Genomic DNA, 24,269 nt, shown 5'->3' with positions numbered 1-24,269 from the left:
TGCTAAAATTTAATATATGAGTTAGGCATAGTAAGAGATTACTTGCAAAACAAAAATATGACAATGTAGCAATACGCTGTGGTAAAACTCATATAGACATGCTGCCCCCATAGTATCTCCCTGTACTACACTGGCCAATCTTGCCGACTACGGGCGACTGAAACCGTGTATAGTGGATCTACTGCACTAAAGTAGATCCCTTGAAGAGGATTGTCAGGCAACTACAGGCTCACATCTGCCATCACCCAGCCTATGGGACCTTTTGCCACCCTTCACAGTGAATTTGAGAGTTACCCAGCCTATGAGCTGCATGACATAGTGGCCAAGATCTTGTCCTTAGGTACAAATGTGAGAGAGGGTGACACTCTTCTGGGTAGACCCATTCCCAACCTGTGCAGTGCTCCTTTGTCCTTTGAGGACTTTCCAACGTTGAACAGTGATCATACTTCAGCATCCATGCCTTGATAGAGACATAGCTTATGTTTACAAGCAATCGTGAGGGACAACCAAAGCCATATGACTCCATACCTCAGGACTTAACCACTGTAGTGGACAAATGCCATGTCTGATGCCAGCTTGCAGGGGTGGGAGCTCATGTCCACTTTGCTCTCTGAGCACCAGAACCCCATCTGGCTTGAACCTGCGCACTCCGTGCATGCTGCCACAGTCAGAGTTCACGTGTATGTCAGCTGTGTAGTGTCTGAAGGACAGAGTCCTTTGTGTCATCCAGCCCCTCTGGTTCTTACAGTCTTCCCATCTCCTCTTCCATGTAGCTCCCTGATCCCTGAGAGAAGGGGCTTGATGAAGACATCCCATTTAGGACTGAGTGTTCCAAGGTCTCTCACTATCTGCACATTGTACACTCTTGGGTCTCTGTGTTAATTCCCATCTACTGCAACAAGCAGCTTCACTTGGTGAGGGTTGAGCAAGGCCCTGGTCTCATTAGGAGTCATTTTATTTCCGTATTCCCTTAGTAGAACAACAGTGTTTGGTTTGACCCTAGACCTCTAACCTATCCAGTCTCAGGATCTTGGTCACCTAAGCATTGTCTGGCTTGGGTTTCATCTCTAAGTGGGGCTGTAAATCTCATGTTGGTTGTGCCCCTATCATTTGTGTCACTATCATAACAACGTGTCATGCTGGCAGGTCACCATTGCAAACCTCAGGGTTTGTAGCTGGGTTGATGCTTACCAGTTGGAGGTTAGCATGAACAGGAGACAAATGTCAGGTACAAATACATGCATTTCTCCTTCCCTGAGGATTTAGTATCAGTCACGAAGTGAAAGCATGGGAAAATGGGCATGTGCTGAATTTGTACACACGCTTCCCTTGAGCGATATGCAGGGCACTTGCATTGTACTAGCTACTGAAGTCATCCAGAGAGACATGTGTGCTTGTGATGGTTTTGTGCAAAGCCTGCTCGGGACTTGAGCATCATCAGATTTTTCTGTCCAAGGGATACTGAGTACCCAAAATCATCCATCTGTCTTGGGCTAAAACTGTGACACAGTCCATTTTCAAAGCAGCATCACTGTTTTATAATCCTTGTGACACAGCAGAATGGCTATTGTTGGTCCCTCTTCAAACATCAGGATGATAATTGGAAAATTAAATACAGCTGGAGAATGGCGGGACAAATCTGGAGTGTTCCCGCTATGCCCATGAGCTTGTGCTCAGTGGCCATGTGTTTAGGTTTGTGCCCTCTGCATTGGGCTTTATACAGTCTGTCTCCTCTTAACTTCCAGTTGGTTTTGTGCTGACCTAGCTTATACTTGTTGGGATGCTCTTGTCCACAGTGCTCAGAGTCTTGGGCCCATGACTCATGGCTCCCCTCAAAGGACGGAGCACACAGTGGTATGAAGTTATGGCTAAGAATGAATCAGAAGTTAGGTCTGTGAATGTTGTCCTTGTCCATGCTGAGTCCCTGCACCACAGCATGATGGAAACTCTCGAGTGTGGTAGGTGGCAGGGCTCAGCTATGCAGACTGATGTCACGTGATCTGGAACACAGTGGTATGCTTGTCCATTGATCCTTCAGAGACTGGCTCTGCCTTCAGTGACACACTGCCCTGGTGGGCACCTCCCAGTTTTCAGCCTGTCTCTCCCCAAGCTCTGTGAGCAGCAGCCCAGCTGCTACCTAAACATCCTGCTGACACCTACTGGCTATACCTTTGGTATCCCACTGGGAGGGTAGAGGATGAGTGTCAGATGAACTGTGCATGGGTTGCCTTCCTGGCGAGGCAAAGGTTGCTAACACTATGAAAAAGGAGCTGGGCATACTAATTCCAGAAGATGCTAATGTCCGAGAATGGGCCTCAACTGAAAGGGGCTTTGGGTTTCTCTCCTTCAGTGTAACTAATCTTGGTGTGGTCTCCGGACTTAGGAGTGTCCATTTGGAAAGCCAGGAGGCTGCTGTGGGCAGAGGTAGCAACAGCGACTCCAGCTACTTCAGTGTGAGCTCTTAAGAGTCTGTAGCTGATTCCAGTTAGCTTCCCTAATGGTTTCAGGTCCAGACGGAAAAATCAGCAAGCCTGCCTGTTTTATGTGTTGGGCAGTACACGTTTGCAGAGGTCAGTACATAAAGCAATGCTTTGCATGCTTGTTCCTGAGAAGGGGGAACAAAAGGACAAGAGCCTCCTATTGGAGCTCCTTCCACTGTTTGACTAACATAATATCGCTAGGCTTCCCAGTCTCTTCAGAGAATAGCACCATATTCTGATCATCATCTTCCAATTCTTTCCTAATCTCATCAGTCAGATGCAAGGGGACACCTTTGAGTTATCCTCTGATGAGAGAGAGCAGCATCCCTGCCTTTCCCTCTCCTCCCTCTTTAATACATTATCCTGCCATCCCCAGAGCATAGGCTCTGTGATCTGTGGTGGATTCCTGAAACCACAGACTAGTCTGCGCTGTGTAATTTAATGCCATTTCATCTTAACCAGACATTTGGCATGCACCATGGCTGTAACTTGAAATGCATAACAAACATATGTCTGTTTTCTGTCATCGGTTTTACAGACGGATGATTCCATAATAAATTTTAGGGCGTGACCCTCCCACTCCATGGGAAAAAAGGCACCTGTTGGAGAGCAGTTTATATGAACAGTTTACCCTCACACAACTCTCTCATAGCTTCCTTGCCAGAGTGCACATCCTACTGGCCTTTCCCCAGTGAAATCTGAGGCCGCTCTGCCTTTGATGTGACTCCGCATCATTGCCCAGGTGCTTTATAGTGAGCACATTATAGAATCAGAACAGAAGAACTCTTGTCCTTTGGAAGCGAAAAGCAGCCTGTTCTCCATCCGTGCAAGGCACTAGAAATGCAGAAGAGGCATGCCTGACATCCCTTCTCTCTGTTCCAGGAAGGTGTTGAAGTACGGGTGGCAAGGATCTTCAACACCTTTGGGCCACGAATGCACATGAATGACGGACGGGTGGTCAGCAACTTCATCCTGCAAGCACTACAGGGGGAGCCGCTCACGGTGGGTACTGCCCTCTGCGCCCGGAGGCCGCGTGTATTGAAGGGTGACTTGATTCAGGGACTTAGGTTTCCGGAGTTGATATTTCGTGTTCACATGTATCTCTGCTACCTACATGAAAGGAATAGAAGTACACGGGTGGAACACAGACCAGGAATGGCCTTCCAGTGAGCCCAGGTGCCTATTGCAGTCATCCTGGACTCCACCTGAGCCCCCTGGCCTGCTTAGACTGCCCCCACTGTTGTCTTAGCCTCTTCTTGAAGGTCAGGGGTGAATGTGGTCCTAGGAAGGTTCAGGTCCATGTGGGAAGGAAGTTGAGTCGTGTCTTTGTCAGATCTTCACACTTTAACAAGCAAGGATCAGAACTGCTCATGTTATTTCTAAGAAGCTCTTGGAACCAGTGGAACTCCCATGGTCTAAGCTCAGTGGTCTCTGTTTGTGCTGCTCCCGACCCATCAGTCCAGGGTATCATCTAGACAGCAGGGCTAAGCACCCCACACCTTTCCACAACCCTTACCTGCCCTGGTGTCTGCACCCCTGGCCTGCATATAACTTGGCTTGGGCTTGCTTGATGAGTCCCCTGGCTCTCCCTATCTCTGCTCTTCTCTGTCTTCTGGCCTTCCCGGTCTCTCCGTGGTCTGCCTCCGCATCTTTTCTCTTTTGTTCTGTAGGAGTTAAACATCCTTTGTCTCCAAAGCTCCGCATAGTAGTTTACTGATTTCATTGTTTTTCCTTTTTACAATTATTAAGTGTGTGTGTGTATGTGTGTGCTTGCACACACGTGTGCATATGCATGCATATGGAGTCCAGACGGTGACCTTTGTACTCCATCTCATTAAACACGGAACTAATCAGTTGGCCAGACTGGCTGGCCAGAACCCTGTAGGAGTCTTCATCCCCTTCTCCCAGTGCTGGAATTACAAGTGCACACTGCCACACCTGGGTTTCATGAGAGTGCTGGGACCTGAATTCAGGTCGCTCTATTTGTATGGCAAGCATTCTACCCTGTGAGCCACCTCTCTAGCCTTAATTACTGATTGCTTCTCAGAGGAAAAGCTGTTTTAAGCATTCACATTCTTATCCGCATTCCGCAGGTTCCCTCCTGATAGACACACTGAAAAGTCAGAAAATTACGTGTCAGACCATTGTGGGTCTGCCTGTGCCTTGACTCGTGAGGGGTTTCACACAGGTGACTGTCGCAGACTGGTGTGTGTGGGGTTGCAGTCGGGACCAGCCGAGCGCCCCGGGTCTGTTCCTGAGTGGGGGAGTGTGGGTGAGGGAAAGGCTAGCTAAAGGAGTTAAGAGTCAGAAACAGAATAGCTGTCAGGAGGGGAATTTCAGTCCATACTGATTGCCTCTAGTTTATTCATACACCACCTTACACCAACCAAAACAGTGAGGACAAAAGGCAGACGACTTCTACTATCATGTATAAGGGGCAAAGAGTCATTACTTCCCTTAACCCTAAAGACACTCCTAAAGCTGCTCATACTACTTGGCCATCAGGCACTTCATGAGCTGTGTGTATCGCCTAGCCTTCAGAGTGAGAGTAAACCCACCTGGGCCCAGGGCTGTTGTTATTCAGATAGGAACCATTCACCATCCAGGGCATCCTGTAGCACTAAGCTAATGTCTTAGAGACAATAGGAGCGAGTTGTGCTCTCTGAACTCATGGCAGGATGGAATGGATTTCCATATGCAGTCCCAACAGGTGACCCCACTGTAAAGTTGATGTTTCAGTAATTGTGTGCCTGTGTTGTGTCCACCACCAGTGGAGTTATCAACAGAGCTTGAGTGCTGTTCTCTGTTGCATGGCCTCTATTTCAGCTGACTCATTTCATGCTCAGAGCAGGGCTACAGGTGAAAAGACTGGAGTACAGAGATTAAAGTGCCTAAGCTTCTATAGCCCATGACAACATGATTTGGACTTGGGGCTCTCCTCTGATTCCCTGTTGTCTGTTGTTTATCCTTCATATGTGTTAGCTCTGCTACCAATGTAGGTTGGAGTGGGGTGGCCATGTCTTCTTATATGCAGAGTGGACATAATTTATATGCAAATTCTACACTATTTCACAAAAGGGACTTATCTAACCCTGGATTTTGGTATGGAGTGTTTTGGAACCAATCTCCATGGAAACTGGGGGCAGTTATATTTGGGGTTCAAGTGATCTCTATCAGGAAGGAAGACATCCTGATGCCATTTCATCCATCACGCACAGTGGCTTACCCACAGTCGGAACTGCCTTGTTTACAGAGAACACTGTTAGCGGCCTTTGAAGAAACAGCTTTTCCATTTATTGCCTCCTTGGCTGCTTCAAGGGCTCCGTGTTAATGAGGAAAGCAAGTCCCCCAGCAGCTTCAAGAATGCACACATTGTTGGAGGTCATGTCTCACGTGTTGTCTTCAGACCCGGCATGACTGTGCCAGAGATGCAGGGGGAGATCACTGGCGCCATCCGAGTGCCATTAATCCAGGGTGTCTTCTTTGCTAGCCACCCAGGCAGGAGGCCTGAGGAGACATTTGCAGTGTTTGGGGTGTTTTGTTGCTGTTTTTGTTCCACAGAATTCTATGCCCATCAAGAACCCGATGAACTAACTGTCCACGCTTTTCTGTCGCGCTGAGATAGTGTTTCCTCCCCTTGTCAGGTGGTTCTCTGTAGATGTCAGTGGGGTAGAGTGGGGTGACAGCTTCAGTGGAGGCCAAGCGCAGCTTTAGTGGACAGGAGGAGGAATCCCAGCCAAGGAGCAGTGAGTCTGTGGAGAGAAAGAGGAAGTGAAAGAAGCATCTGGGGACGGGGGGTCCTGACCAAACTGACCTCACAGAGTCTTGCTGAAGGAGGCCAGGCAGCTATGAGGGCTGGGTTCCCTAAGCAGGGCTTCCATTAACACAGTTCTGTGGGAAGTACCCGGCTGGGCCTAGACTGTCTAAAGCTTGTTCAGCAGAGGCTGCCATAGCCAAAGTACCTTGGGCACACAGTGGAGATGTGGCTCGAGATGTTTTCATTTTCCTTAATAATTTACTTTAATTAAAATATAATTGTTTCATTTTCTCCCCCCTTCCTCAACCCCTCCTGTGTCCTTTTCCTCCAGCATTTCCCATTTTCCTCTTTACTCCCTTACAATTGATGGCCTCTTTTCCTTTAATTACTATTGTAACACACACAAACACAAATTAGATAAATGCACCTGCTGAGTCCATTCGTTGTGGCTATGTGGATATGATTTCATAGCTGACCACGTGGGATTGGATCACCAGTTAAGGGCCCATTCCTGGGGAAGACTAATTTTCCTTCTCTCAGTAGTTGGCAGTTGCCTGTAGTCCCCCCCGGGTTTTGAGGCCTTAATGTGTTTATCAGTGTTGTCATTGTTTGGGTCTTGTTTAGAAGCCATGTCGTTGCAGTATTGTCCATGTATCTTCCTGTTCATTTCTAGGAGACATCTGAGCTCACAGCAGGTTTCCTGTTTCCTGGCTCTCAAAGTCTTCCCACCCTCCTTTCCGTAGTGTTCTGTGAGCCTAGGTACAGGAGTTGTGTTACTGATGTGTCTGTTGAGACTGAGCACCCCATTATCAGTTCTCTGTGTTTAGACCAGTTTGGTTTTCAGGGATGGTCTCTCTGCTGCCAAGAGAGACTTCTTTGAGGCGGGGGACAGTTACATGTATCGGCCAAAGAGGGTTCAAAAGCTTCTAGATGTTGTAAGTCCATGTCAGTGCCTCTTCGAGGTTCTTGATGGGGGAAGTCCTTCTGTGTGTATGTTGATGAATAAAGCACTGTTGGCCAATAGGCCAAGATAGATGGGACTAAGAGTCGAAGAGGATTTTAGGAAATGTAGTCAAGAATAAGTCGCCATGTGATCCTGGGAGGAGAGAACACAAGTCTGGTGTTCTTGGAAAGATAAGACTTTATAAAAATATATATTAGTAATTATGGGTTAACAATTAAGTCAGAGCTAGCCGATTAGAAACCATAGCAAACGGCCAACAGCTTCATAATTAATATAGTGTCTTGCCTGTTCATTTGGGACTGACCCAGCTCTGGGACCAGGCTGGTCGGAAGACTACACATTACAGTTTCTGAAGTCAGGAGTCCCACTAATAGTGTCAGGGTGGTTTTTCTCAGCTCTAACTCTTGATTTCCTTCTAGGTATATGGATCCGGATCTCAGACAAGGGCGTTCCAGTATGTCAGGTAAGGCTGTGGTCCTTAGCCTTGGTTCTGAGTGGAGGAATGCAGTAACAGCTCAGTATATATTGTATATGCTGGTTATTTCCACAGCTCTGTATTAACTGTGTATTAAGTTAATTTTAATATTTGATTAGGAACCTCTTGCTTTTCTCTGTTAAAGTTGGTTTTCATCTTCCATTTCTGTGACTCCTGGCTAATCCTTCACTGCCACCTAGTGTTGCTTAGATGAAGTTATGTAGCACTGTGAGGGTAACTTGGGTATTAAATGCTGCAGGCCAATTCATCACCCATCAAACCTGCAGATTCAGTTGTCCAACCAATTTTTTAAAGCATGGTTTTCTAACATGGAGACAGTCTTTAGGAATAGGAGATAAGTGTTTCTTAATGGTGACCTCGTGTTGAAGCTGAGGCAGGCCCATGTTCTTGAGAATAGTTTCACTTGGTGACTTGTATTGTTGTCTTTGGAAGCTTACCTAGAGTTTTGTTACTTAATGCAGTTGATATTAATAAGCAATTACTACACTGAAGTATCTTCTACCTATGTGTAATGTTTACAAATTCAATGCAAGTTTCCAACATCCTTGATCATTGTAAAACCCAAGTCTATATTTTGACACCATGTACTTTTGCTCTTAAATGCAATTATCTTGAAGTCCTCTTGATCAGGAAATGCTGTCCCAGGTGTCTTAGAGCCATCCAAGGATACTGTAGGGTAAGAAGATAGCTGTGGGGTACAGGTTTCAGTAGCCCCTAGCCTCGACCTGAGCAACCATGTCTCAGTAGCTGAGGGGTTCAGTAGAAGTCACTTAGGGAAATGGGAATGCTGCTTTAATTTTTTCCCAAAAGTTAAAACGACCAGTATAGGTTTTCCCCTGAAAGTATATACATTCTCATGTGTGATCCAAAAGGAGCTGGAAATAAATGCGAATCACAGTCAGTGTTTGTTTCTCCTTACCCATGCATATCTTGTCAAGCAGGGCCAAATGCCTGAAAATGAGATTTCGCTGGCCATGTGTTGTCCAAATAGGTTAGCTTATTCTAAGAGACAGTTTCAGAGAGGACAAGTGACTGTCCCTCCCTCTAGGACAGTTTCTGTTTTTGAGTATAGAGCTCAGATTGTGGACTTGGAGAAATGTTTTGGGGCAAATTTCTGTAGCTGGACTGAACTTGCCAGACCTCCATGTATTGCACCATCTCTTCATAATAATAATAATAACAGTGCGTTTTCATCCCATCCCCCTTCACACCCTGCCTCCCCCCACCCCCAGCCATGCACTTCTAAGGAGGCCTTGATGTCTATACGTACACAGATTCAACCTTGAACTACATCATTGGGGCCCCAGACTTCTTCATCAAAGGGCTCTGGTTAGAAGCCTGCCTTCTTTCTGGTCACATTGCCTCAGTGACATCTCATACAAAATTAAGTTGAGTAGCTTCACATACAGTTGGTGGGGAGAAAAGGAGTAGATAATTAAAGTGCTTTAAGAATTCAGCAATGCCTATGCTGTTACGGCACCAGGCCTGTCCTGGCCACAGCTCACACCCCTAGTTGCTGTGACCTACACAGGGTCACCTCCCAGACCATCTGACACCTTGGAAAGAGGATGTAAGTAGTCTCCCTGTACATAGGAGTGGACCCTTTCAGCAATGCCCCTTTTTGTAATGCTGCCATTATAGTGGCATCTGAGATCACCAGGACTCGGGGACATGCACTATCTAGTGATTCAAGTCTCCACAGAGAGCTGACCAAAGGCTTGCTATTTTTAACACACCCCCTATTTCTTTAAGAAGCTGAAAGTCTCTTATTTTGTAAAACGGTACAGTGTTTAAACCTGTAGTTACAGTCTTTGGCTAACTGTCCCCAGAGCCACAGTTGCCTCTTCAGCACCACAGGGACCCAAGGCCTACATGGTCATCTGCATTGGCATCTAGCATGACGTGTCTGATACTTTCATGGTTGGGTTGTGTCCTCATTCACATAACAAAGGCATGTTATCTATTTCTTAAAAGTCACTTTGTCAAAATGACACTTTGAAAAGCTTCAGGCTGAATGAGTATGACTTACACAATTTTGACTTTAAAAGTTGCCAACCTGTTGTGTACAAGGTACATAGCCCTCCCTCCCTCCTCTCCCAAAAAGGATGACTGCTTAAGAACCAGCCATCTTCCAACTGCGCATGACCCTGGCCTTATTGCAGTGTTAGGAACCATTGCGGATGCTACTGAATGGCAGCTTTTAATGTCTCGTTCAAACACAGACGGATGCTGTAGGAGTGCGTGGTGGATGTAGTGACTACTGCCATGGTGATGAAGTGACTTTTTTGCCAGATCCTCTTAGAAAAGAAATCATTCAAGGTCAATGGTGGTTTGCATTTACACTTGATCTGGGAGAACAGAACATCAAGCATATTCATATAAAATTCCCATTGTTGAAACTGGAAAAGCAGAAATACCCTTATTAAATGACACACCAAAAATCTTTTTTTATTCCAATTAAAAGAAAAGCAAAACTATCTTGGGTTTTCTTTTGGAAGCCAATCATGGCCCACAGTGGCCTGTACCTTGTGGGAAAGCTGGAGGAAGAGGGAGAGGTTCGCAAGTGGACTTCATTCAGAACCGTAGATGCTGAACACGGGCGTAGAACAAGCGCTTACATTCCCAATGCGGTGTCATTTTTACGAAGTAACTTTTCTTTAACAGAGCCACACTTTAACGCTTCTGAAACTAAGAACCAAACCTTGGTAAGCGGAAGTTTGCTTACTTCTCTTCACCTTCATGGCTCAGCCGATCACAATCCATCCGAAACATCCAGCTGCCCCCGACAGCTAGCGAGCACCACAGGATGTGCTAAGGGTGGGCTAGAGGCTCAGGGAGGGGGCAGCAGCCTTCATCGATTTCCGTGTGCAGTTTGTTTGCCTTTCGCTGTGATTTGCCAGTATGGAGTTTGCATACTGAAGTCCATTCATTTCCGTGGAGCTTATGTTTTAAAACAATTGTAATTTTTGTGTCGGTCGACTAACGTGGGCTCAAGTGAAACATTGCGGTTTCATCCGAGGCCCTGCAGTTGCCATCTCTGGGGGCTGTATACCTGCTTTAACTTTTGGTCCTTGGTTGTTTTCAGCAATGCACAGAAAGGGTAGGCTTAACCCCTTCTCCCCACCCTGTTTGCCACCCCACCACACCCACCAAAAGCAAATCCCAGTGTTACAGGACTCATTTCATCCATGAACATGCTAGCATTACAAACATCATCTTAATTTACAGGGTTTTGTTTCCCCATCCGGTTTTCCATTCGGGTTTTTGTCTCCGTCTGGGGAGGTTTGGCGTGTGCCCTCAGCACTCCTGCCCTACGGCAGGCGTTGCCTGACCCGGCTCTCCTTCTCTTGCAGTGACCTGGTGAATGGCCTGGTCGCACTCATGAACAGCAATGTCAGCAGCCCCGTGAACTTGGTGAGTATCGTTCTTCCTCTCCCTCTCCCTCTCCCTCTCCTCCCTCTCCCTCTCCCTCTCCCTCTCCCCCTCCCCCTCGCCACTGGAGCAAGAGAGTCTTTGGTGAAGGGCTCAGCTTGCTCTCAACAAGCTTGTGTCGGGCATCTGCTAAGTACTCAAGTGAGACAAAGCAGAGTAAGAGATCGAAAGACAACACCCGCGAGGCCCGCATGAGCAGCACGGTGAACTCCCTCTGCCTGAAGAGCTCCGTGTAAAGATCACACTTGGAGAGTGGGTGAACGCTCCAGTGGATAGAGGCTTGTGATAGAAGGCCCTGCTCTGTGGTCTATGCCTGCATGTTCTCTGTACATCTTATTCCTTTACTCCCCTTAGGAGGCTTTGCACAAGAGCACTTAGGAACTGTATCTATTTGGAAACGTGTCTTCCCTCAAATCAGAAAGGTGTCTGCCAGGAGCCTCCACAGCCCCCTTCGCCCATGCTCCATCCTTCACTCTGCCTTTCTTTGGGCCTACAATTAAGCCTGGACCTTCCTGACACTTTGATCTCTGGGTCCAGGATAGCCTCAGAAATTGGGAGCTGGAGGAGTTCACAGCTGCCAGGCATGCCCCTGGCCTGTGCTGGTGTAGCACTTGAGGACCAAGAGTAGCAGGTTAGAACAGTGGTGAATTACCTCCTAGCATGAGCAAAGCCCTGAGTTCCATTTCCAGCTTTGCAAAAATGAAGGTGGCAACCATTAGAAAATGTGATGGAAGGAAAGGGTTTGCTTAGCAACTCCTCTCCCCCACCCCAGTAAGCTCACTTCATCAAGCCCGTGGAGACGGTCCCTGTGGCTTGCCCAGAACACTGGTCTGTGACATCCATTGTGGCAGCAGCTTTCTCTCTAGGACCTTTGGGCCGGCACTGTGAAAGGTATTGACACAGTTCTCATAGAGGAAGTATTATCCTAGAAGATAGTAACATGAAACCAAACACACAGAGTAACACTAAGATGACAGAAAAGTAGTAATTAAAAAGTAACTTGTCCTGGAAGCTCGCCCAGTGTGTGTGACCCACAGTAAGTGACTTTGTCCTACCTGACGGCTATTCTTAGGAACAGATAAAGGTCTAAGGTAGTATAGGTTTGCACCTGACCAGGATAAAATCTATCCCAGAATGCTCCAGTGGCACAAGAAGCTGGGGTGAAGTCTGGGGCCTGATGATGATTCATGCAGCGAATGTCTCTGAAGTAGTATGTGGCCCAGGTACAGAGCCATTGTCATGATGCTTATAGGTGAATCCATTTCTTCCTTAGGGGAACCCAGAAGAACATACCATCCTGGAATTTGCTCAGTTAATTAAAAACCTTGTTGGTAAGTATGCTAGGTGACTCTGAATGAACTCATCCACACGTACCCTGTCTGTCAGTAGTACCTTCCCTAGGCAGTGGGGAACCAGTTCAAGCTGACTGAATCAGAGAAGTATTGTTTGAGGAACATTTCCAGCTCTTCTGAGATTAGAGAGAGGATGGAGTGATATGAGTTTGGATCCCAGGTCTAGTTGCCGGTCTGGGTGGAATGTGGGGCAGAGATTTGTCCTCCAGGTGTGACACGGTTAGGTTAGCACATCCTGGGCAGGTGACCATTGATGATTCTGAGTGCTGCTTCCTTTGAGACCAAATCTTTGTGAGAGCTTCTTGCGTAGGGTTCGTGCTCTTGTTCTATTGTGGGTATGATATTTCTCCTGCCACAGACGGGAAAACAGTGCCCCCTAGTGATAAGGGATTCACGTGGCCTTACCTTTTTTTTCCTTCTTAAAAACACTCAGGTAGTGGAAGTGAAATTCAGTTTCTCTCTGAAGCCCAGGATGACCCTCAGAAAAGAAAACCAGACATCAAAAAAGCAAAGCTGATGCTGGGCTGGGAGCCTGTGGTGAGTATGAAGGAGGTCCCCTGCCTCAGGGAAAGACATCCACCTTTTCCTCCTGCGGTCCTGTGGGGAGGGTTCCAGGGAAGTAGGGTGGGTTGAGTGTCAAGGCAGGTATGAGGTTTTCTCTATTCAATGGTATCTCATGTTCTGTTAGTGAAAATGGCTTAGACCTCCCGTGAGCTGTTTTCAGGTGAGTCTGTAAATGTCCTCATTTCATTCTGTTGCTATGATAAAACACTGACCAGAAGCACCTTGAGGAGAAAAGGGAGGGGGGCTATTTGGCTTAACTTCCAGGTCATAGTCTGTCACCAAGGGAAGTCAGGGTAGGGTCCTGGAATCGGGTACCATGAAGGAGTGTTGCTCACTGGTTCATGGTCAGCTAGCTTTCCTGTGCATGCCGTGATAACCTGCCTAGGAAACAGCACCGCCCTCAGTGGACTGGACTGACCTCTGTCAGTTAAGACAGCCAAGGCAGTAACTGCTAGACACACATCTGTAGATGAACCTGATGAAGACAGTTGCTGCATTGAGGCTCTTTACCAGGTAGTTTAGTCTGTCAGGTTGAGAGTTACTTTTAGCTACTACATACATCCACCTCTGAAGAAGGCAGCGTCAGGGAGGGTATATTAGTTGTTTTTCTCATTGCTGTAACAAAATACTCACCAAAGCAACTAAAAGGGAGGAAGGATTTATTTCGGTTCACATTGTCAGAGGGTTTCAGAGAAGGTGTGGCAGCCAGGGCTGCAGTCTGTGGCAGTTGCTTCATGGAATGCAGGGACAAGAAGTAAAGAACCAGGGTAGGTATCACCTCCAAAGGCCCGCCATAGCACACACTTCTGCTGGCAAGGTCATACCCTTGAAATAGTGCTGTGAGCTGGGTGACATTTCAGATGCAAACCATCAGAGGATGACAGCAGCTTCATTGCAGGGCCCTGGTGTCCAGGGCTGGACTGGGTGAGGTTTCATGTAGACGGAAGTGCTCTAGTCCTATCAGTTGGGTGCCGATAGAACTCCAGCCGGAAAGAATGAAGACTGAAAGACATGGAGGAAGGTGGACTCCCATACCTCCCTGGGGCTCCTAGACTGTCAGGCTCTCCACTGGCTGACCTACTAGACCAGCGGTTCTCAACATGTGGGTCACACCCCCTTTGGTGTTGCATATCAGATAGTGACAGTACAGTGCAAAATAGTAGCAAGATTACAGTTATGAAGTAGCAATGAAATAATTTTTATGGTGGGGGGGATCATCAAAACATGAGCAACTGTATTAAAGGAGCTCAGCAGTAGAAAGATTGAGAAACACTGGACTAGACACCAAAATCTGTCCAGCTGCTTCTCACTGTTAGGCTGAACCCCCTCTGTTGGTGGGGAGCTCCCCCTGTCTGTAGCCCCTCAAGTGTCTGTCCTGTACAGGCCCACCTACTGATAGAAAATTTCCGTGGCCAGCCAGGCTGCAGGAACAAGAGGCCTCTTTCCATATACTGTGTCTGGCTGTTCGCTCTTTGCTATGCCCCTCTGGAGGGTGAAGAGCATGTGGTCCCATATCATGGCAGACATCCCAATAGCTGGTGGAGATCCAATGCTGTGTCACACGGAAGATAAACACAGGGCAGGTCAGGCTGCCTCACTCTACGAGCATTAGAGGCGGAGTGCTGCTCAGAGTTCAGCTTACCTGCTAGAAGGTGTGGCCTGGTAAATGCCCAGGAGGTAGAGTCTAAACTGATGGGATCTGAAGGGATGTTAGAATCTTAGTCCAACTCTGGTGCTGCAGTGCGACACCTTGAGTCTGAGGGATCTGCTAAAGGACAGAAAATTAATAAGTGAAATAAAAACGAGTATGCTCAGACTTAAAACCTAGTAGTCCCATCCGAACAGAGCAATTGCAGAAGCAGAGGTCCAGCTCCCCTGGAGTTTTTGTTTTCATTCATTCATTTTATATTTGTGTTTCACCTGCTTGTGTACACACACGTGTGCCATATGCAAGCAGTGCCCACACAGGCCATCCGAGCCTTTGCAACTGGGGTTACAGGTGGCTTGAGCTACTGTGTAGGTGCTGGGAGCTGAACTCAGGTCCTCAGCAAGAGCAACAAATGGTCTCAACAGCTGAGCCATCTCTGTAGCTCCTCGGGTTCTCCAGTCTTTTGCAAGAATTTGTCATTTGTCCGTTTGTCACCAAAGCATGTGCTTTAAACAGAATGTTTTAGGAAAATATTCAGTGTATATTTACTAAATATACACAAAGCCAGGATATGTGTCTAGAACTTGTATCTTATGAGACATCATCTGAAAGACATGGAGATACAGAATATGAGACACACTGCCATTGGATTCTTTGTAATAGGAGGCTTAACTGATAGGAAATATATGAGAGTCTCATCCAAAGACACCTAGACATCTCAAACATAATTGCTGTGTATGCATGTGAGTGGGTGCACTTCCTGAGGTAGAGAAAGCATCTTAACTTGAAGGGGTGTTTTTATGTGTGTTCCCCTGATAGTTGGCGATCCTGAGGATTTTCATATACCTATTGGCCATTTCTGTGTCTTCTCCTGAGAAAAATGCCTATTTAAATCTATTTTTTAAATTGTGGTCCTTATACATTTTTACTGTTAACTGCTTATCAAATACATAGTTGACAAGCATTTCCTTCCATGCTGTAGGCTATCTCTGCGTGCTTTTTCTTTTACTGAGAAAAGCTTTTTAGTTTAATCAGTTTGTCTAATTATGCTTCCTCTGCTTTTAGGGTCTTGTGCAATGTGTATATAGTGAAATGCCCAGATTTAAAACATATAATACGATGTGTTTTGTTGTATTTCGACACCTGTAAAACTGTCGCCATAATCAAGACAGACAAACACCAGCAAATGTTCTGTAGTTCTTGGGAATGCCTCCTTCCACAGCTTTCTCTTTAGCAGCTAATTGACTCCTGTTTCCTGTCTCCCTGCTCCAGGTTAAGATTGCTTAAATGTTGTCATGTTTTGTGGGTCCTTCCCTACCTATGCTGTCGGGGGGACCGGGGAGGCAGGTGTAGACAGCCACCTCGGAGCATCTTCCTTCCAGTCCTTGAAGGATTTCCTCATAAGTTTGGGCCCACACCCATTTCAGAAACAGTCTCTGCAGCTGACTGTAGTAGGCATGCCTGCAACAGGGACTCAGGGGCTTTGGGAACTTGAGGGCATTGGTAGCCAGTATCACTTGCTAAGTTGCAGAATGTGTTCTGAAAAGTAGCTCTAAGGACCGCAGGCATCTCCAAAGTGGCCTTGATGCACTCCTGGCTTTGAGTGTCCTCATGAAGTGGACAGCTGACTACAAAGTCATATCTCCAGGGCACTCTGCTGTTTGCTTCATAGAAGCCTTTCTGTTGACAAATCTTGTTCCTTTTCTCACTGTCTCCACCAGGTCCCATTGGAGGAAGGGTTGAATAAAGCCATCCACTACTTCCGGAAGGAACTAGAGTACCAGGCCAATAACCAGTACATCCCCAAACCTAAGCCCGCCAGAGTGAAGAAGGGCCGGACGCGCCACAACTGAGTTAGCCTTAGGACATGAGACTCCATTTTACACTTAATGAGATGAACTTTTATGGGATTTTTTTTAAAAGACTTAAACAGGTGTCATGAAGAACAAACTGGAATTTCATTCTGAAGCTTGCTTTAAAGACATGGATGTGCCTGAAAGCTCCCTCGAAACCTGCAGACTTTGCCTTGCACTTTTTAAATTTGTCTTTTTATGTACAACAGCCTAGCTGCATCTCTGCTATTTTCGGGTTTTTTATCTTGCTGTCAGAGTGTATGCTGTAACTGTCGCTGACAGTTTTAGTTACTGGTTTCTTTGTGAAGCTGAAAAGAAACATTAAATGGGGCGGAAAACGCCAATTTTATTTATAAACGTGGGTACTTATAAACGAGATGTTACACTATGCATAAAGAATTCAAATCCTAGCACTATTGTCAGGTGGGCGGTGCACCAGCGTTTATTTGGGGACAAATGAAAACTGTTGGAAAGTTGTTTCCTTTTTAATTTAGACATTTCTGAAGGTCTGGTTTTTAGTTTCAGACTTGACTTTGAAACATCTCTGTTGGTTCTTGATCAAGGATATTTGAAATCACTACTGTGTTGTGCTGCATATTGGGGTGGGGGTGGGGGAACAATGTTAAGGTATTCTTGGTTAACCATGGTTGAATATGCTATTTTAATAAAATATTGAAACTCACTGGTCACCGACTTTGAGCTACAAAGGTTGGCTTTCTGCTTTGCATCAGATGTTGGAGATCTTAGATGAGAAAATTCTAAGACCATCCGGTTTACACCAGACTTAACTTCATGTGTGGCTGTTGGAATCATATGTGTGCTACTTGGGTTGAATCTGTGCATATACTACACACTGCACATGCCTTTTTCCAAAATGCTTAAGAATTGTTTCAAATCTCAGAATTCACTGTGGTTATCGTGGGAACATTTTCATAGAGTATGATTTAGTATGAGCATCCTAAATCCCAAACCTGGATTGTTCTGACACTGCAGTCTGAGTGCCCTTTCAGCACTGGGAATCAGGAGCGCTCAGGCTCTGTTAACTATGGTGAGGTTCTCGGGACTCAGCCTGCACTAGGATAGGTTTTGTGTCCTATGCCAGCACAAACCAGGTGAAACAAAACCTTTCATTCTGGGGTAGAATTCAAGCAAGATTTGATGAGTGAAATGAAAACTTCAGGAGTTATCGTTTTCATTAAGAACTCCGTCAATGTTTGTGCTAGGATTAATTTTTGCCCTTTAAAGTAAATGGAAGAACAACCCAATGCACAAAAGCAGCCTATCTGTCTCCAGGCAGATTGGCCCTGTAGGGTAGCAGCAGAGACCCGCACAGATGCCCAAGACGTAAAGGTGGGGACCAGGTGGTTTAAGTATCTGCAAACAGGAACACCTGGTATCTCAGCTTCGTCTGTCCTTCAAAACCATGTTGGGACTTTTTTAAAAATAGGATATGTTTTTGTTGTTGTTTTTTAATAAAAGGCCCTGGAATGCAGCCAAAGATGCTGTGACTTTATCATGCTAAATTTACCAGAAGATTCTGGAACTGGGCTTAAGAGTAAACATAGTATAAGAAAGAAGAATCAAGAATAACCACACACACACACACACACACACACACACACACACACACACACACACACGCTTGCGCGCGCGCGCTCGCGCACACACAGTTACTCGGTCACTGACCACACCCCCAACCTCCTCTGTTTAGTTCCTGTTATTTTGGACTGAACTAAGTGATGCATCATTTACAGAGGTGGGAATGAGCAAGTGGAAGCTTGCTTGGAAATTCGTAATGGTGCATTTGGACCAATGACAAATGTAGACAGAAATAGCTCAGAGCTTCATGTTGTTAAGCTAGCCAGTATAATCTAGGAGCATACAGGACCCCGAATTCTCTTAGCTTACTACTCACTAGTATCTGAAATTCTTTCATAATCCAGGACCCTGAATTCTCTTAGCTTATTGTTCACTAATGTCTGAAATTCTTTAGTAAGACTCACCCTTCTGATAGCCATAAAATATTTTCCAAGTAGTAGAAGAGAAACAGAGATGTGTATAATTTCCTCTAAGAAAGGGGATAAAGGAAAACATGAGCTTTGAATTAAACATGATAGTATCTTGGGCAGAGAGGGAAATGAGTTGAGGGATATACAGGTGATTGCTGTGGTCCAAGTTCAGCCCATCTGGATCTGTAGATACCTACTCTCCAGTGCAGTACTGTTAAGAGATGAGGTGTCTGTAGAGTGATGAGGTCAGAAAGAACTTTTCCTATAGGATTGTCAGTGGCTCTTGCTTCCTTTCTACTGTTACTCTGAGAAGGCACCATCTATGAACTAGAAAGTAGCCCTTGCCAGACACCAAAATTGGTCAGCACCTTGATCTTGGACTTTGAAGCCCTCGGATCTATGAGCAATGATTTCTTACTGTTTATTAACTACTGGATTTATAGCATTTTGTCAGAGCAGCATGAACCTGCATTTTGGAAGCAGTCCCCTGTTGGGGTATCACTGTGGCTTATCCGATGGAGAGTGCTACAGTTCTTGCTTATACGTTGGAGAGTGCTACAGTTCTCGGTTAACTTAGTGACAGACATGTGGGCTTGAACAAGGTACAGTCATAGTCTGAGTGAACTGGATTGCAGCTGTGGAATTGAATACTGAGCCCACCCCACCAGCTGGGTGGAACTTCATGGCATTGTCGTTGATTATGACCCTGGTCCCAGATGGTGGACCGCAGTCGTGTGACCTTGACAGAAGCTGGAGTGAGTGGAGTATAAACTCCTGTAATTGCTGTCAGTTTTATCTAGTAAAATTGTGGGGGATTTGGAGGTTCTTCTGAAACAAAACTTGAGTTAAATTTTCCATGTGTCTATCAAAATCATTTGTTTAGTTGACCTACCCTCTCTTGGTGGTTAATTGGTACCTTTGATGGGGAGTTAGAGAATTCTGTCTTTCTGAGAATCTGATACCACAGTATCCGGAGGCAGTGAAGCTTTCTGTTCTTATCACCAAGGTTAGCCCACACATTTTCTTGGTTGTGTCCTTGTTTGCATTTTCATCTACAGCTGTGTTGCAAGAAGGAAAATACAGATTTTTATCAGGAAACTTGGGCTGTGGTATGGGTGGGGTTGGGATGTAGCTCAGTGGTTCCCATGTGATAAAGTTTAGCTCCCTTTCATGAGATACTGAGAGTGGGAAATCAAGCCTAAGAAGATGGTGCTCCAAGGTGGTGTCTGTCATCCAAGGTTCATTAGGATTAGGTCAGTCATCAGAAAACAGCCCCGTACCTAAGAGGAGACAGAAGATGCCTATGGTCCTGTCTCTATTTGAAGCCATGAACTATTACATTGAGAAGCTGTCACCACATATGACTACTGGATTGAGGTCCAAATAAACCTCTTTTCTCTAAAAGGTACCCAAGTCTGTAGTATTTTAACAGCATAAAACACCAATAAAAAAAATTTATACCTGCTTCAGTTGTTTTGGTATAGTAAAAATGCTTACAAACCAGTCTTTTTAAAAGTCTTGCTGGATTCTGCATTGTTTGATTTATGTTCATTTGTTAGTTAAGTTAATGTGACATATTAAAGACCCAAGATGAAAATTCAAATACCTGACCCTACGCCATTTAAAATGTTTAAAATGTAAGTCAGAAACATTTCTAAGAGATCAACTTAGATACACTCTTCATATACTTACTTCCAACTAAGCACAGTAAAACATGTTGGACATTGAATATAAAACATGCATCAGACTGAATGTGAGTAGAAACGGTAGCCTTCCCAGGGACCTAGTACGAGTGTTAGGGGCTGTATTGCATTGTCCCAAATTCATGTTGTGATTTAGACTTTCCCTTCTATTCCAGGACCTCAGAATTCAGAAATATGTTCTAGAAAGTTGGTGAAGTTATGATGAGGTCCTCGGAAACTAAAAGTGTGAGGTGCCAGAGACTATTATCATTTAATACAGCAGATGGCAATTAATATTCATATGTCAGCCCACCAGAAGTTCAACTCTCTGATGGGATTATCTCATTCAAGGTATATGATAATATAGACTCTAGAATGTCTTTTGCTTATGCTGTACCTTCATATTTTTGCTGCTACATTGTTTCTCTGGTATCTGGTATGATGTATTTATATGTGGGGAGTTCCCCACTACATGTATCCTAGTGTGTTTATCTCGTGGTTACATCCCGATCTACTGGGAAAATAATCTGCGGGTTATCAAGAAGGTGACTTAAGCTGTATTTTCTAATTGATACTAATAATATTAGCTTATACAGAGTTTTGATGAATAAATATGAATATAAAGAAATTCTACCCAAGTCAGGGGCCGAGTTCCCAGTAAGAGCTATGTCTTGGGTTATAGTTTAGCCTGACATTAAGAAAACAGCTGTATGTCCCCGGCTGCCAAGATAGCTGATTTAAAACCTCAAAGTAGCTTTAGATTAGACCAGGTGCCTTGCTAGTGGGTTTTAAGATAAACTATTCCCAGAAAAATACAATCTTATTTATAAGGACATATAGCCAGCTGTCTGGTTTATTGAGCCAAGGTAAGATGTCCGAGGCAAATTGCAATGCCAGTCTCTCTCCTAGGTCTAACTGGTAACTTAGGACAATGATTAACTATCTGCACAAATTCCTAACCTCAGTTTTATGGCTTTTCAGATGCAACACGAGGAAAGATTCTCTAACTGGTCAGGGCTACAAAAAATAAACTACCTTCATGGCCCTGTGAAAGAGTTACATGTTTCCCTTTTTATGGTCAAGGGTTACATGCAGAACAGAAAAATTTATTCTAAAATTTAAGATACTTGTGCCCCGCCCTTTGCCCTACAATTCATGTTTGGGGGAGGGGGGTGTGACTAACCTCACTATTCATTCCTGCACTCTCCTTGATAAAGCATTTCTCTCCCCAATATTTCTACAATTGTTAATCACAAAATGTTAGTTTAAAATGTTTAGAGGATATAACACACAATTTCCTTATTTTTCTTAGATTCTTTAGTAGTTTTTTTAACTCCTTTAAAATCATTTCTTTACAGCTGCAAGTTATAACCCACCAGTTGGGGAGTTGACTGATAGAAAGTACTCTTTCCTTGCTCTGTAACAAGTCATCTAAATCTATTGCATGAGAGCTGTGGAGAGGACTCTGTTCCTTATCATTTACTTAGAAATGAAATGTGACCTTCAAATGTAATACTTGAAAGATTTTGTTGGTATTTAAGCTGAGAAGAACAAAGAATTTGAGAATTCAACATGAGCGAATAAAGAGAAAAAAACATCAGAATAGGTGTGTCTGTTTTTCTTTCCCCATACCTCTTAGATAGAAAAGTCTTATCTTACGCCAATTCCCTGGATTTCTTTCAATACCCTTGGCACTGTCTAGGAGCTGGCTCTCCTTGGTCCGAATTGGTGAGCCCTACAGGAAGTGGAGGGAAGCAACTAATCTGAAGTCAACTCTCAACACAGAAAACTCAGCATGAGGACCAGCAGGCTCTTCTCAAACATTAGCTAGTTTCACATTCTTCTGTTGAGGCTGACCAAGAAAACAGAAAGCAAACAAAGACTGTCACTTCTGCAACACAAAAATGATGATCCTCTTAATATTTTTTCCATAAACTTAGACAAGTTGAACTAATTTTTGGAAAAGTATACAATTCACTCAAAATGGAACTAATTTAAATAGTCATTAGAAACTGGGTTTGTGATTTAAAACCCAATGGAAAAGAAAGTTCCAGGTCCGGAAAGATTCACTGAAGAATTCTACTAAATGTGATGTTTTTCTGTCCAATTAGCAACTTCACATGAACCTAGTGAGATTTTAATTATCATCTGTGGCAACACGGTCAGCACTCACCCCACCAGCCACTACTCAGGCTGCAACCTGGCAGGGCTTCCGGTCTCACAGTATGTAGGCTTAAATTAAATCTCTATCATTCCATTTACCAACAAAGACTCTGGAGTCAGATGTGGGAGTGAAAACCTGCTAGACCAGAGAAGCCAAGACACAACTTGCATTTTGGACAGAGACACAGCAAGAGATGTCCCAGAACCAAAAGGAAGTTCAAACTCTATTCCCCTGCCCTTCCCTTCCTGTGCATCTTCTGTATCCAAATTTCTAACTTCTCTATGGCTAATTCTGATCAGCTAGACACTGGCTCCATGTCCCTGATTCAAGGTAACCTTTACTGACAGTCTGTAGTGTCAGTGCAATCAAAGTACCCTACAACATGAAAAGTATTTATACCAATCCTATACAATTCTTTCAGTAAGTGAAAAAGGAGGATGCAGATATGATTTATTTTGTAAAACCAGCATCACCCTAAAACCAAAGACTATGAAGGAATAACAACAACAAAAATAACCCTGCAAGCCAATAATTTAGATGCCTAAGTTTTAATGAAATACTGCTGTGATAAATAATGTTAATTACCAACTTGAAAACTCTGGAATCACCTGGAAGACAGGTCTCTGCATCCTCTATGAGAGATTTTCTAGATCTGGGTCAATTGCTGAGAATATCATTTAGAAATTTTCTTAGTTTTGTGCGTTGATATGGAAAAATCTTAAGAGACACACACAGAGACACAAATGCACACACACACACACACACACACACATGCACTCCCTCACAAAATAAAAGAGAACTGTATGATATCACCAAGTGGGGTCTGTTCAAGGGATGTAGGACTGATTCAGTATTGAAAGCCTTTAACAGTGCAATATCTAATCTTAATAGGCTAAAGAAAAAAGCCTCATGATCCTATTGAGTGCTGAAAAATCAATCATGTTGAATATTCCAGCTGCATTACCTGTGATGTGTGCCATGTGCCATCCTCCTGATGAAACTTGAAAGAAAGTTTTTAAACAAATGGGGGAAATTTAGTAGGCATTCAGAGTGTAGGAATAAGAATGCTCACTAGAATAAGAACTCATCCCCAGGTTATGAAGTAAGACATTGAAGACCGCCTTAGTTCGGGTTACTATTGCTGTGATGAAACACCATGGCCAAAAGCAACTTGGGGAGGAGAGGGTTAATTTTGTTCACAGTTCCATGTAAGAGTTCATCAAAAGCAGTGAGGGCAGAAACTGATGCAGAGGCCATGGAGGGGTGCTGCTTATTGGCTTGCTCAGCCTGTTTTCTTATAGAACCGAGGATCACTAGCCCAGGAATAGTACCACCCATAATGTCCTGGGTCCTGCCCATCAATCACTAATTTAAAAAATACCCTATAGGCTGGTGTACAGCACGATCTTATAGAGACATTTTGTTAACTAACATTTCCTCCTCTCAGTTTCTTTAGCTTGTGTCAAGTTGGCTAAAACTATCCAGCACAAAGATGCTAACTAAAAATGACAAAAGATGACTGGCACCTAGCTTTCCCACTTCACAAAATGGCAGTGGAGAGAAATGATGGCTACAGTGTCTCTTCATTACTTCCCTGAGTCTACTGGTCCACCAGAAGTTGACAGTTCATCACATTTCTTTTTCAGCTTCTCAATCGGACGACCTGAACTAAAATTCATCTGTTGCCAGTGTAGTCCAGACACGTTCAACAGTATTCCTCACAGCATTCTGGCATTCCTCATTGCAATCTTTCTTTTTCTTTGTCATTGTTCACATGACTATTAATGGGTTGTTCAGACTGGCTTCAAACCCATGGGCTCGGGTCACTCTCCTGCATGAGCCTCTTGAGTACCCGGTAGGGCCTCTTC

At 44.7% G+C, this 24,269-nt stretch overlaps 1 protein-coding gene across 5 annotated transcripts in view; it reads left to right on the top strand.

The window, feature by feature from the left end:
- The window catches only part of Uxs1 (UDP-glucuronate decarboxylase 1), a 74,286-nt gene extending 52,449 nt beyond the window's left edge, over window positions 1-21,837 (top strand). For all 5 annotated transcript variants that reach the window (XM_040729242.1, XM_040729241.1, XM_040729243.1 and 2 more), the window contains exons 10-15: window positions 3,363-3,482; window positions 7,621-7,664; window positions 11,051-11,111; window positions 12,403-12,460; window positions 12,915-13,018; window positions 16,415-21,837. In XM_040729242.1, the coding sequence (XP_040585176.1) occupies window positions 3,363-3,482; window positions 7,621-7,664; window positions 11,051-11,111; window positions 12,403-12,460; window positions 12,915-13,018; window positions 16,415-16,546 (519 nt within the window). In that variant the 3' untranslated portion in view covers window positions 16,547-21,837. The remainder of the gene's footprint in view (window positions 1-3,362; window positions 3,483-7,620; window positions 7,665-11,050; window positions 11,112-12,402; window positions 12,461-12,914; window positions 13,019-16,414) is intronic.
- Window positions 21,838-24,269: the final 2,432 nt, after the last annotated feature.

Source organism: Mesocricetus auratus, unplaced genomic scaffold (genome assembly GCF_017639785.1).
Source record: "Mesocricetus auratus isolate SY011 unplaced genomic scaffold, BCM_Maur_2.0 Super-Scaffold_100021, whole genome shotgun sequence".
Taxonomy (NCBI): Eukaryota; Metazoa; Chordata; class Mammalia; order Rodentia; family Cricetidae; genus Mesocricetus; species Mesocricetus auratus.
Note: the sequence above shows the minus strand (reverse complement) of the source record. Positions and strands in the feature narration are given on the sequence as shown.